Below are 14720 nucleotides of genomic sequence, written 5' to 3'. Positions count from 1 at the left end.
TGCGGCGGGCCATGCTGGGAGATTCTTGGGAGGTCGCCGTGGCCGGCCACCGGAGCCACGACTTCACCGACCGGAGGAGGGAACGGGACCGCGACGGAGCACGTGTCCATGGGATGGGTTCTAGGGCGGGGGAGGTTGTGGAGGCGCGGGCGAGTGAGATCGTGCTCGACCTGGCCATGGCGGACGAGTGAGCTCGTGCTCGTGCTTGACCCGATCATATCAGGCGGCCACAGGGCTACGACAGGTCATGCCGGAGGCGACCTACTACGCCGGCGAGCTAGGAGGGGAACATAGCGAGGTCAGGGATGACGCAACAACAAGCAAAGAAGAAGCAATACACAATATCCACATTCCCTAGTTGATAGCTTGACCTAAGAGACCACTCTCTCGGTCTCGGTGCATCCACCAGCTCTTAGAGCCCCTCAATGCAATTTAGCCCACACTCATCAGCTACTTTCCCTACGAGGAGAAGTCTAGCCAGCCGGCGTCATCAATCTAACCTGCCACACCATTACTAGGACATAGGACTTTTACCGGGGATCATCCCGGGACCTAAACCTTTGTACATCGTGGGTGCCTAAGGTTGTCAAATCGTGACCACAAACCACCTACTTAAAAATCTACTGTCACAAATCGCACTCTCACACTTCTGTCATTGCTATCTTGCCTTTGTACTTGTACCTATAACAGCCTGTTACAACAGAACCCACACGTCTCAAGTATCCATCTTAACAATCTATGTGGAAATTTAACAACCGGTTAATTATGTTGATTGGAGGCTGAATCCACTACTTAAATGGGTACCAACATGAAAATAAAGCAGTATGAATGGCGAGGTGAGAAATAAGTGAGACTAACAAATTAAAAATATATATACTGATATGTAGATCAATAGGTCAAACTGACAAAAAAAATTAAAACAGACAAAGAAATATATATTCTCACTCCATGGGAAGCTAATCTAATGAGTCATCAACCACAACCACATCAGGAGTATATCTCCATATCCATCACCAATATGACTCACCAAACCTGCGGCCAATAGTACACTGCAGACAGATCAACACCATCACTCACTCCGCACCACATCACTCCATCTGAAACCACTAAAAGAATATGCATGCGTACACGGCTTCCCTTCTAAACTCCAACCACTAAAAAAACACAACATCGCCTTTTTTTCACAAAATCAAATTATCAATTCAAAATGCTACTACCTTAGATTATTTTTATCTAGTTATAATTAAATTGGAACAGGGGCAAGAATCTACCTACAGCCTGCCACCTTCTCGAACTATATATATATAGTCCCAAGTGGTAGTAAGTTTACCGCTCTTGTACTCCAAACCTAACCATGTTTAATCATATAGCCTTTCTACTTTTGCTACCCAAGAATATATACAATTCATATGCTACATACGACTAGTATGAATCACATGCCGGGTATCATTGCCACATTGTTAAGCCCATCCAATCCCCCCATGATATGTTCTCTTCAGAATCCTTCCGTGTGCTCCTCTTCTTCAGCTTGGTGATCTAGCCTTCCCAAGACGTCCTCCATCTAGACATCACTTCCAGCTCCTATGGCATGCGGTTCACATCGACATCAAGTTAGTGAGGAAACAAAGGACGCGCTCTACGAAGTCATAACTTTGAAAAGAGTATAAAAAAACTATGGTTGAAATGGGCATTGACAATTCAACATGATGATAAATAATACAAAAATAAGATATCACCAAACATAGGTCGCTTTGATTACAAGTGTCTGAATCCGCAGCTTAAATGTGTATCTGCATGAAAATAAAGTAGTGATTGACAAGGTGAGAACAGCAAGAGTATCAATTAAAAATTTCGCAAGAAAGAATGTTTTATTTGTATATTAAAGAAGTCAAACCACCATGAACAATTTAACCAGAAAAAGAAGGGTATATTCTTACTCCATCTAGTCTAGTGAGTCATCAACCACATCCACATCTAGGAGTATATCTCCATATCCATCACCAATATGAGTCACCACACCTGTGGCCAATAGTACACTGCAAACACAAATCAACATGATCACTCACGTCACGTCACACTGCACCACTCCTTCATGTGAAACCACTGGAGGAAGGTCCATGCGTGTAATGGCTTCCCTTCTACTCAACCACTCAAAAATACAACACATCACCTATTAAAATTGCAAAAAAAAAAAAAAAAAATCATCAATTCAAAGTACTACTAGCTTAGATTATTTTTATCTGGTTATATTTACATTGGACCAGGGGCAAGATTCAAGGAAGAGCAGCACATTTGAGTTTTACAAAAACCCTGCCACCTACTTGAACTATATATGTAACCACAACTGGTAAGCTTTAGCGCTGTTATACTCCAAACCTAACTATCATTAATCATAGCGCTTCTAATTTTGCTACTCAAAGATATAAACAATTCAAATGCTACATACAACAAGTACGCATCATGTGCCTGGAGATCACTGTCACATTTGCTCAGCCCTTCTCCTTCGCATCCGAGCCCCCCAGGACAGGTTCTCCTCAGAATCCTTCCCTGTGCTCCTGTTCTTCAGCTCGGCGATTTGGCCTTCCCAAGACGTCCTCCATCCAGACTTCTCTTCCATCTCCTGTGATATGGTTCCCGCGGAAAGCAAGTTAGTGCGGAAACGAAGGAAGCTCAACAAAAGTCGTAACTTACAAAAGAGTATACTATAAAATAAGATATCACCACACATAGCTCACTCCTGCAATTTTCGTCCATACGTGCAAGGCAGCAAGCTTTAAATTATTGCCCACATGATCTTATGCTGAGGTACAAGAAAATGACTCATCCTTATCCTCTGGAACAGAACTGCGCAATCACCCACATAATAACTATACTAGTCTGGATACATGTGCAGTGCACGTCTTGACATCATGGAGTGCTTTTGGTATACGGGGGGAATAAAGTCATATAGACTTGCCAATACAGTAAATTCAAGGCAAAAGTATACTGTCGATATTTGTTCCTATTAGTTTGAAACCTCTGAATTAATGAGGAGTGCTAAGCCAGGCTGGATGACACATGCATGATGTGCTAAATTAGAAGTGTGTGAATTGAATTGAATAGAGTCTGTCAGATTACTGAAGAGGAATCTTATTACAGCTAGTAGTATTGAGGATTGGACTAACAATTAATATTATTACACAGAAAAATCAGACATGATAAACAGAAGCAGAAATGGTAAACCCGTGCTTGTTTAAGCACCTCATTTGTAATGTAAAAGAAATCAACTAAATTTAAAAGTTTGTAAAAAAAAATACCACATCTAAGTTGGGAGATCGATCCTTTTTGAATCACTTGTATGTAAGAATTTTTCCAGTAGAATCGAAGACGAAGTAATCAGAAAAAGGGAGCGAAGAGGCGGAGTGGGGATCGACCTGGTGGTAGAAGGCGGAATTGGAGGCGTGGCGGCGCGAGGCCGGGTCGAAGGCGAGCCTGCAGACGCCGCGGGCGAGCGCCTGGTCGTAGCTGCTGCGGCGGCTGGGGTCGGAGAGCGTCTCGTAGGCCTCCTGGACCTGGATGAAGCGGCGGGTGTGCTCCTTGGCGGCGTCCGGCGGGGAGACGTCCGGGTGGTACTTGCGCGCCATCCGCCGGTACGCCGCGCGCACGTCCTCGAAGCTGCTCCCCTCCGCCGAGATCCCCAGCAGCTCGTAGAAGGTCGGCTGCGGCAGCTCCGCCGTGCGCACGCCTCCCCGGCCGCCCACGCTGCCCGCGCCCGCAGCTGCGTGCGGCGAGGAAGGGGACGGAAGACTGGGTGGCCGCCGCCGCCGGCGACGCCGAAGGCGGCTGCAGAGGAAGTGGTGAGATGGGGCATGTCGGCCTGGATTGGATCTCCCAACTGCTGTGGTCTGCTTTAGCTACTGGCACTGGCTAGCTAGCTACTGACTTAAATTTTTGAGAATTCGACAGGTGAGCTGCACGATGTATTGATAGAGGAAGATTTGGCTCAGTTAATAAGGGAAACCGGCCCCAAAAACCATACAGAACGGTCGAGTTTATAAGGAAAATCGGCGCAAAAACCGCACAAACACCGGAGCCTCATCGCCCACACGATACCAGACCGCCGACGACCAAACACACACCACCAAACCCGGAGCCGCTTCCGTTTTTCTGAACCGTTGAGCGATACACGGCGAGTCCCTTTCCTCTTCTGTCATTGCCTTGATTTTTGTGGCGATTTACACAGAAATAGCTCTTTTGGGTAAGAATAACACAAAATGACCCTCCAGCCAAACTATTTCATGTTTCTAGGCGCCACACCCTTCTGTGTAGCTCCCTTCGCAAGGGCGCCACACATTCTGTCATACGTGGCGGTTCGAATTTGTCTGCCGACAATGTGTGACGCTGCTCCCACGGACGCCACATAGACAGGTGTGGCGCCCTTGCGAAGGGCGCCACACAAAAGGGTTAGAGACGTAAAATAGTTTGCTCGGAAGGTCATTTTGTGCGTTTTTTCCAACAAAGGGTTATTTTTGTGTAAATCGCCGATTTTTGTGAGCTAGTAATTTTTATGTCCTTGCGTTAGTGGAGTATATAGTGGTTTCTCTACCTAAGAGCATCTCCAACGGGCGCGCTAAAAGGTCCGCGCGACAAAAAAACCGCCTGCTTGCCGCGCGCGGGCGCTGCCGCGCTGCTCCAGCGGAGGCGGGAAAACGGCGCGCGCGCTAAATTTTTTGCCGCCCGCGCTCTTTCGCGCTATCCCGCGCGGGAAATCTGCCGCGTGCGCTGCCGCGCGCGCTATAAACACGACACGCGCGAAGCGGCCAACTGCCATTCCGCCTCCACGCGTCTTCGCCTCTGCCCGTCTCTCTCCCCGTCTCTCTCCCTCCCGCGCCGCTCCGCCTCCGGCCGTTCCGCCTCCGCGCGAAGATGCCTCCGCGCCGCCGCCCACCCTCCGGCTACCACGGCGTTCGGGCGAGGCCGAGCGGCCGATTCGACGCGGAGATTCGTTCCGGCGAGGAGCGGATCCGCCTCGGCACCTTCGACACGGCGCACGAGGCGGCGCGGGCCTACGACGGCCGTCGCGTGGCGGCTGGGCCGCTCCCGCCGCGCGATGAACTTCCACGACGTGTTCACGCGGGAGCAGGCGGAGATGCTCGCGCCGCCGCCGCCGATGATCACGCGGGAGCAGCAGCACCGCCAGCGGGAGCTGGAGCAGCGCCTGCTCATCGCCGAGCGCGACGAGGCGCTCCGCGTTGAATGGGCGCGCCGCTTCCCCGAGGACGTCGCCGCCACGGCGGCCTTCTAAGCGAAGAAATCGAAGAAGGAGGAGGAGAAGGCGACGGAGAAGGCGAAGAAAAAAGCTTCACGCGAGAAGCGCCGCGCCGAGTCCGCGGCGAAGAAGGCGGCGAAGGCGGCGAGGAAGGAGGAGGAAAAGAAGAACGACGCAGGGCCGTCGACCATCGTCCTCTCCTCCTCCTCCTCCTTCGAGTGGACGACGACGCCGGTGTCGGAGACGACTCCGAGCAGCTCGGACTTCGATTGGGACTCCTCCGAGTAGTTCCAGTTCTATATGTCGCATTGTATCGTAGAACTTTTATAATATATTCGTATTTTCGATCAAATTTTCATAGTTCGTTCGATTTAAATTTTCAAACAACGGTCACTTTGTGTCGCGCGCGCGCTGCAAAATAGCGCCTCTGCCGGAGGTGCGTTTTTCGCACAGCAACGCGCGCTGGAAAATAGCGCCTCTGCCGCGGGCAAATTCGCTAACACGCGCGCTAGCGGTATACAGCGCGCCGAATCGCGCGTTTACAGCGCCAGATTTTACAGCGCCTGTTGGAGATGCTCTAAGGGCATCTCCAGCGGCGTGAGCGACCGTTTGCGTCCGCGCGGACCGGAAATGCGTCCGGCACCACCTCTAGCGGGGCGACGCAAAGTGATCGGGCCGTCCGCGGAGACGCAAACCTGGCCCAAATATGTGCCAGGTTTGCGTCTCCGCGGACGCTCGGTGGCCGCGCGGAGCGTCCGCTCGCGTCCCCACGGGCCCTCATGGCAGTGTCCTAGGTTCGATCGGCCTCGAATTCACAACGCGCGCCGGTGTGGCAACCGCGGCGATCAACCGCCGCAATGGAGCGCCGAACCGCCACGGAAGAGCAACCGCCGGCCTCTTCGTTATACGCGCCGCCGTTAATCCGCGCACATTATAACCCCCGCGTCTACGGTAATTAAATTTCAACCGCCTCCTTTGAAGCATCACAAAGTTGTGGAGGAACAGCTCCACCGTGTTGCTACAACGTGGACAGCACAATTGTTGAAGGAACCGCTTCAACGTGCTGTGCTAGATATCGCTCTAGGGGCGTAGGCTAGATATCGCTCTAGGGGCGGGGCCGTCAAGAGTTCAATCCAAAACTCTCAACACACAAGATCTAGTCCAAGATCTTAAGACAGAACACAAGGTTCCATTTATTTGATAAATAGGGGTACATAGTCCGATTACATAGGTAGAGGTTGGACCTCTATTTATAGGCTGCATGAGCCTTCACTACTTAGCTCTACTTACAACTAGAGTGTTCTAGAGAACACTACATAAGCTAGGGAAAGAATTACAAATATCCTAGTTACAACTTATACTAGAATACTCTGAGAACCACTACAACACACATAACTAGAGGACCATATTACCTAGAATATAGTAGAAGTGTGTAGAAGCTAGTACTAGATCTTACTTATGTTTGATTTTTATTTTATTTTATATACTGTCCCTCATCATTCTCCGCTGGTTGTTTAGAACTCGACCTCGAGTTATCTTCATAGAGTGCTTGCTCTTGATGATAAAGAGCCAAATCTGCCGCATTGAATATGTCGGATATTCCCATCTCAGTTGGAAGATCTATCATGTAGGCATTATCATTTATCTTCCTTAGAAAAGAGAAGGGCCCGTATTTCCACCATCTAAGTTTCTCTTTGATGTCTAATGGCGGTCCTTCTTTCCGGAGGTATACCATCACCTTATCACCAAGATGGAATGATTTTAGCCTCCGTTTGTGGTCACTTTTCTTCTTCTCCTTGGAGCTATTACGATTTGATTGATTTGGTAGAATGATGATCTTCCGCTTGTTCCAAGTGAAAGAGTAGGAATTGTCCTTCCCTTTGTGTGTTGTATTCACATCATATTGCCAAGGCCTCCCAAGAAGAACATGGCTGGCATCCATATCAACAACATCACATAACACATTTGCGTGATAGTGCTTGCCCAAAGAGAGTGGCAGGTTGCATTGTTTGGTGACCCTCATATTCACTCCTTTCTTGATCCACCCAATAGTGTAGGGGTTTGGATGATCATGTGTCTCAAGTTTTAAATGATTCACCAAATTCTGAGAGATAAGGTTTTCACAGCTGCAACCATCAATCACTAATTTGCATACCTTGCCATTCACCGTGCATTTGCTCTCAAATATTTTCTTTTGTTGTGTGTTGTCGGGCTGCGGTGTTGAGCACAAGGGGCGCTGAATCACGCATACCACCTCTTCTCCCTCTTCTTCACAAATATCTTGTCCTTCTACATCTTCAGATTCATATTCTTTGCCAACTTTGCCATCATGGATTATTGTGTTGACAAATTTCCTTAATGGGCAATTGCTAGATACATGTCCCTCTTCACCACATTTATAGCATTTTATCACAGGCTTTGCCCTACTCTTACCTCCGGCTTGCTTTGGGACAGTTTCTTTTGCAGCGGGTTGAGTGGCCTCTTCTTCCATTCCGTGGGAGTGACTCCTAGATGAGTCTTCCATATGAGAATATGGAGCCTTACTTGCCTTTCTTGCCTTTACCAATCTCTCTGCCTTTAATGCTAGAGCTTGTGCTTGATCAAGGGACCAAATTTGCTTGCATCATCAAACGGTCCTGGATAGCATCATTGAGACCATTGATGTATCTTGCAACTTGTTGATCTTCAGTTTCACCAAGGTGGCACCTCACTTGTAGCCTTAGGAACTCCTCCGTGTATTCTGAAACGGTCCTATTTCCTTGAGCACAATTCTGAAACTGAATAAATAGGATCTGATCGTAATCTGCAGGAAAAAATCTTCCTTTCAAAAGATTCTTCATCTGCCGCCAAGATCTCACACGAGGTTCTCCTCTTAGCCTGCGATCTTATTGAAGGCGATGCCACCATGCACCAGCTCCTCCTTTTAGTTTGTATGCAACCAAAGAAACTCTACGATCTTCCGGAATATCCATAACCTCAAAGAAAGTCTCCACCTCATACAACCAATCAAGGCACCCCTCAATATCAACATTTCCATTAAAAGTGGGGATCTCAGCTCTCACCTTGTACGTATCCCTCGCATATGTAGAGCGGTGTACTCTCGGATATGTATGGAGATCAGGTTCTTCAAGGCCCTCGTCATATTCTTCACCTTCGGAAGCTTCAGCATACATTGGCCTCCTTGAAGTACGCTGAACAACACGTGAATGAGGTGTTTTTGCTTCAATACGACCTCCCATTCTTCGACGCCTATCATCTGCCTCCTTTGATGATTCTTCATTGGCAACAGGAGGAACACCCTTTCTTACCATCTCAACTAGCTGATCAAATTTGCGGTTAAGGTCTTCACGGAGCGCTTGGATTTGTTGATCTACAACATCCACTCTTTTCCCCAAATCCTCCATTGCTTGGTGCAGCTCTCAATGAGGAGACCAACAGCTGGATCGGATCAGCAAGGCTCTGATACCACCTGAAGCAGCACAAAGTTGTGGAGGAACAGCTCCACCGTGTTGCTACAACGTGGAAAGCACAATTGTTGAAGGAACCGCTTCAACGTGCTGTGCTAGATATCGCACTAGGGGCGTAGGCTAGATATCGCTCTAGGGGCGGGGCCGTCAAGAGTTCAATCCAAAACTCTCAACACACAAGATCTAGTCCAAGATCTTAAGACAGAACGCAAGGTTCCATTTATTTGATAAATAGGGGTACATAGTCCGATTACATAGGTAGAGGTTGGACCTCTATTTATAGGCTGCATGAGCCTTCACTACTTAGCTCTACTTACAACTAGAGTGTTCTAGAGAACACTACATAAGCTAGGGAAAGAATTACAAATATCCTAGTTACAACTTATACTAGAATACTCTGGGAACCACTACAACACACATAACTAGAGGACCATATTACCTAGAATATAGTAGAAGTGTGTAGAAGCTAGTACTAGATCTTACTTATGTTTTATTTTTATTTGATTTTATATAATGTCCCTCATCATCCTTCTTCTTCCTCTTCTTCTTCTTCTCCAACACCGGCACGCCATGAGCGACTACACGCTGCCGTCCGACTCGGAGAGCGAGGGCAAGTCGCTTGGATTTCTGCATTGGTGGGAATCCCCTGCGACGCCAAGCGATCCGGGCTCCACGCCCAGCGACCCTGCCTCCACGCCGAGTGAGGACGAGGAGGACGGAGGCGGCAATGGCAGCGAAGGCCAGGAGGAGGATGGAGGCGGCGCTGCCAGTGACGCCGAGGACGAGGGGGAGGGCCAGGAGGAGGAGGAGGACTCCGACAGCAAGTACGCCCGGTAGGAGGCGCAGGAGGCGGCAGACGACAAGGCGGCGGCAAGGAAGAAGTCCAGGGCGCTGGCGCGGGCGGCGCGTCATCGTCCGTTCACCGACGACGAAGACGTCATTTCTTCCAGTTTCAACTCCTCGACGGGCGCGTCGTCCTCCAGTTCCGACGAGGAGGTGACAAGCAAGAGGCGCAGGAGTTTCGACGACGAGGCAGGGCCTTCTAACGAGAAGGCCAAAAAATAGTTTTAGTTTATATGTTTTTAAATTTCTTCTTCTTTGTATGTTAAATATGTTTGAATCTAGTCGATTGAAGTATCCGGTTAATTGTTTGGGCTATAATCTATTCGATTGGACCAACATGACATCATTTAGTACAACTTTTTCGCGTTTAAAACTTGATCATTCAACAAAATTGAAAAGAAGTAGCACAAAAAAAAAACACTTGCATGTCCAAAATGCGTCGGACCGCTGGAGGTAGCCCCCGACGCAAACGGACATTTTGCCCCTCGCGGCCATTTTGGCGTCCGCCAGACGATGCAAACGGACGCGAGCGGACAATTTAGGCGTCCGAAATGCGTCGCGCCCCTAGAGATGCCCTGAAGCCAAGCAATTCTTGTGATGTGGATTTCTTGTTCGATGTGAAAACACAGGTTCAGCAGTATGTTCCAGAAGTTATGCATGAATGGCTGTAATTTATTCTCTTTTCACTTGAGAAAAAAAGATGGTCCTATAAATGCTCATCGTCCCTTTTCCTGCACACAAACATGCTTGGAACCTTCTGGACAGACTAAGACTTGCATCCACAGATTTATTTTTCACCTCAGAATTCATATTAAGACGGATTTTTTTTATGAGGTCAAGTTCCTCTTCATCTAGTTAGTTAAGCTGCTTCACAATTCATATTTGTATCGACCACACAACGCTATAGATAATAATCATATACGAAACAATACAACAGCATGTCAACATGCGTGCATGGATGTATCTTCACACTCTATCAACAAAATATTCATAGCCACAAGCAACCCTGGGTGCATGCATGCATCAATCTGATCCACCGGATCAGAAAGTATAATATATAAATGGATCCCATATGATGTAAACATTTTGTTAGTGTCCACACATTTTCATCATTCTTAAAGTTAATCCTGCCAAACCGATAGGTTTTTTTTCGAAATGGGAAAATATCGTCTCAGCTTCTGCATCCAAGGGATACACACGGTTTTTTTATTAGATTATTCACAACACCTTACAAGAGCAATACAAAAGATCAAACTTGAAACCACCTCGCTAAACCTACAGATGGATGAAGGGGTGACAATTCACCAACTCACATCATCCAAAAAACCAAATGCCTTCCCAGGCCGCCCAACAGCAGATGAGAAGCGCATCCAGTCAAGCAGACTCTCAGCATACGCCAACGCACACGCCATGGAAGTTGCTACCGCTGTCTTCCTCTACTCCATCTTCAAGAGAGATCATCGCATTGACCAACGCAGGTCTGCCACCGATAGTTTTGGGCCTATTTTGGAAGACTCTTCCGCTCTCAATACCTTTGATCTGGCTCTTGTCGATTGATTTGCGCTGTCCCAAAGAAATGACAAGAGAGAGAGGTGCATTCGGCCTGCCCGAGGGAATTTATAGATTAAGAGAATTTTTTTATGAGGTCAAGTTCCCTCCTCATCTAGTTAGTTAAGTTTTTTCGATAAGGAGTATATATTAATATCAAGAAGATCCAATTACACCTAGCCTCTGCAACAACGCAATACTATAATAGCACTACGGATACACACAACCAAAAAAAAAGAATTACATAAAAGAAAAGTTCTGCCACGGTATTCCAGCCCTAGCAACTACGATACATCCACCACCAAGATAACACCTGAACTCCAGGCACTCCAAAAGTGACGCCTCCAAGAAAGTAACAGTGCACAAACACCATCATCGCCCGATCAGAAGATCTTAGGTTTTCACTCTGAAGATAGTCGCTTTTAAAACAATGCCTCCAACAAGATCATTGACAGGCACAACCAGTTAAGGCCGGACCTTGACTTTTCATCCTGAAAGGTAAGACTTTGAACTTCACTTGTATTGCCGCCTCCTCTTGCATACTGCTGTTGCGGAATCCAGAATACCAAGCAACCCCCTCAACTGCGCTAAAAAACTTGAACCTCCATAGCAAGTCCACCAATCCCTTCATATTTACTATTCCCTTTATATTCGACGAGAAATCAGACGGAACCTTGATACTGAATAGGGCTTCAAAAAAGATCTCATTGTCGTCGTGGCGAACGAGCAGATGCCATGGGATGGCTTAAGTTGGGGCCGAATGGGCGCTAGAGGATTCGGAGGAGGGTTTGCGACTAGGTAGGACGAACTTCCGGATGCTTTCCTCAAGAACACAACCAAAGGCCGGTATGCAAGAAGAAAGACAAGAGGAAGAACTCTGCTCCAGATCGCTAGCTTCATTGATCTCAACATGCTTACAGGTTTCTGGGCGTACATGAGCGTCTAGGATTCACCATCCCGAATACGGGTGTGCCCCTCTCCTTATATAGGGGAGAGGGTGGCTTACAGAGCAAGAAACCCTAATGGCATCTTTGACTGGACAAACTACTTTACAAAGCTACTTTAATCATGGATGACGCCGGGTCTTCTTTAATCAGGGACGCTGACGTCCTCCGGCTTCTTTCAGCATCACCCCTCTCTTTGGCGCCAGGGCTCCGATTAAAGTCACTTTGCTTAGCTCATCCTTGTCTTCTAGCTCTGAAGAGAATCTTTGACCGGTCTTGCCGACATGCCCTTCCTTCCGGTATCTTCTTCATCCGGTTCCGGTATACCCCTCTGGGTATACCGGTCTGCCTTTACTTAGCCAAGCTCTTATCTTTGTGCTCCGGTAAGAATATTAAACCGGTATCTTGATGGCCCAAACCATCCGGTTTGGCATGCCTTTGGCATACCGGGGGTCATCCCCCAACATTAGTCCCCGAAGCTGGTATAGTCTGACGGATTTTATCCTACAGACCATGCCAGGTTCTCATATCATAAGATACCGGTTTAATCATTCCGGCGTTTAACTTGGATCCGGCATCTCTGCCCGGACTTACGTTTTCTCTCTTTACGTGGTACCTCCCGGCATCTTTTTGTCCGGTATCTTTAGCATTTACTCTTTCCTCGGCGAAGTCGAGAATTTCTCGGGCCCCACGCTTGTCAGTGACATGCGCACTGTTAACTGTCGTGCTAGTGTCAGGGGTCACTTCCCTTCGACTTCTGCGCGTGTATTAAATGCTCCACAGCGGATCCCAGTCACTGTTCCGGATCCTTGTGCACCTTCCTGTGGCTTTTCGTTTCCTTGCGTGTATCACCGCGCCACGTGGCGGCCCGTGGTGCGAACCGTCGCGGCCCGCGGAGCGAACCGCTGCGGCCCGACGGTTTTCGGCCCACCTTCTCTCTTCCTTTATAAGGCAGAACCGCCCCCTCTTCTTCCTCTTCTCGCATTCTCCGCTCTTCGCGCACAGTGCCTCTTGCTCTCTGCGCCTCCGCCGCTCCCCGTCCGCCGTTCTTCGCTCGAGCCCCGCCGCCCGGCGAACTCACGCCGCTTATTCGCCGGACTTCACCGCGCGGAGATTCTTCGCAGTGCTCCCGTTGCGACCGCTGCATTCACGCTTCTTCGAGCTCTTATCCGCTCCGCCGTCGACGGAACTCCTCGGCGACCGTAGGCCCGCTACTTCACCGGTGAACCTCTTCTGCAGCGACTGCGCCGCCTCATGTTAGGTTTAATCTGAGTTTGCTCCCCTTTTGCTTGTTTTCTAGATCTTGGGTCGATAGCGTATTTATTTCCCCTTTTCTTTTGATTTTCCTCTTACTCGTAGATCTTCGCGCGGGGGCAAATTGTGGGATTCCTGTTTTTCTGCACCTAACCTTATGTCTAGCGAGGAGTCTTCCTCTGCCTCCTCCTCTGCTTCTTCTTCTGCCTCTTCTTCGGCTTCTTCTTCCGGTAGCCGGCGTAGCCAATCTTCCGATAGATCAACCGCCAATCCTGTTCCGATGGATACCGACTCCGGTAGCCACCAAGAATCCGGTAGCTCTAGCCAAGCTTCCGGTGTAGATCCTTCCGGCGTGACACGTGGAGCTTGGATGGGTTCCAATGTTACCCAGTATGAGATTGACTGGCTATACCGGTCCCGTAGGATTCCGGAGGGAGTGACCTGCCGGCTTCCTGGCAACGAGATTGAACCGGTGCTTCAGCCCGGTGAACATGTTGTTTTCCTCGCTCACTTTGAGCGCGGCTTCGGCCTTCCTGTCTCCGAGTTCTTCCGGAAGTTCTTAGATTTCTTCGAACTTCAACCTCACCATCTTCCCGGCAATGCCGTTTTTTACCTTTCCTGCTTTGCCACCTTCATGGAGGCTTATATTGGCATTCGTCCCATTCGCGAGACGTTTGCCCGCTTCTTTGCTCTACGGATCAATTCCGTTCAGGGCAAGGAAATCCCTAAGCCCAAACCCCCCGTTCAATGCGGGTCTTGCATCATCGGCTCCCGCCAAGGGAGCCCTTTCTTCAAATTTTCCGGTCTCGAGTCATGCCGGCTATGGCAAGGGACCTTCTTCTACGTGAAGAACAATGGCGCTGCAAATCTCATCGATCTGCCGCCTTTCAACCCGGCGCCGCCCAGCAGAGCCAACTGGAGCTACAACCCGAAGACGGATCATATCGAAACCAATCGGGTGGTACGCTACATGGCGAACCTGATGAAGGAGACCAACATCTGCTCCGATGATATTATCCGCACCTTCATCTCGCGCCGGGTGCTTCCTCTCAAGCGCCGGCAGCATAGGATGAGAAAGATGTATGGTCCTGGTGATCCCACCAAGATCACCGGCCTTCCTCTCAGCAAGAAGGACATCGTCCGCAAGGCTAAGCAGATCTGCCAGACTGCCATGCCGGATGATTGGGAATGGGGCCTCCTACCTCTCAGTACTACTAACCCTCCGACCCAAGAAGTAAGAGATTACACAACTCGGGTCGGCTTACCGGTAACTTTTTGCTGTTGTTAACCTTCTTTTTACTTGTTTCAGGCCAAAGACCGCTTCCCCACTATTCACGCAGAGCGACGTGGCCCCTGCGTGAAGCGTGCCCTAGATTCTGTTGACCCGGATCCTTACATCCGTTGGCAGGACCTGAA

The 14720-nt window shown here is 48.9% G+C and overlaps 1 protein-coding gene across 1 annotated transcript; it reads right to left on the bottom strand.

Annotated features, from left to right (window-relative positions):
• Positions 1-2208: 2208 nt before the first annotated feature.
• Positions 2209-8652, bottom strand: LOC124648268. The gene is made up of 3 exons (XM_047188060.1): positions 8224-8652; positions 3414-3893; positions 2209-2620 (listed from the first exon to the last, which is right to left on the bottom strand). Exons 1-3 carry the CDS (start codon positions 8650-8652, stop codon positions 2480-2482), a joined length of 1050 nt encoding a protein of 349 aa, XP_047044016.1. The 3' UTR covers positions 2209-2479.
• Between the last annotated feature and the right edge of the window lie 6068 nt (positions 8653-14720).

The sequence above is a fragment of the Lolium rigidum genome, chromosome 4, assembly GCF_022539505.1.
Source record: "Lolium rigidum isolate FL_2022 chromosome 4, APGP_CSIRO_Lrig_0.1, whole genome shotgun sequence".
Lineage (NCBI taxonomy): Eukaryota > Viridiplantae > Streptophyta > Magnoliopsida > Poales > Poaceae > Lolium > Lolium rigidum.
Note: the sequence above shows the minus strand (reverse complement) of the source record. Positions and strands in the feature narration are given on the sequence as shown.

What these genes read in the sequence shown, in the direction of transcription:
- LOC124648268 (XM_047188060.1), bottom strand. Translation starts at nt 8,652, where the DNA reads ATGGAGGATTTGGGGAAAAGAGTGGATGTTGTAGATCAACAAATCCAA. An exon ending in AGGTGGAGACTTTCTTTGAG is followed by an intron (nt 3,894 to 8,223) that starts GTTATGGATATT and finishes CAGTGCCAGTAG; the next exon opens with CTAAAGCAGACCACAGCAGT. An exon ending in ATTCCGCCTTCTACCACCAG is followed by an intron (nt 2,621 to 3,413) that starts GTCGATCCCCAC and finishes ACCATATCACAG; the next exon opens with GAGATGGAAGAGAAGTCTGG.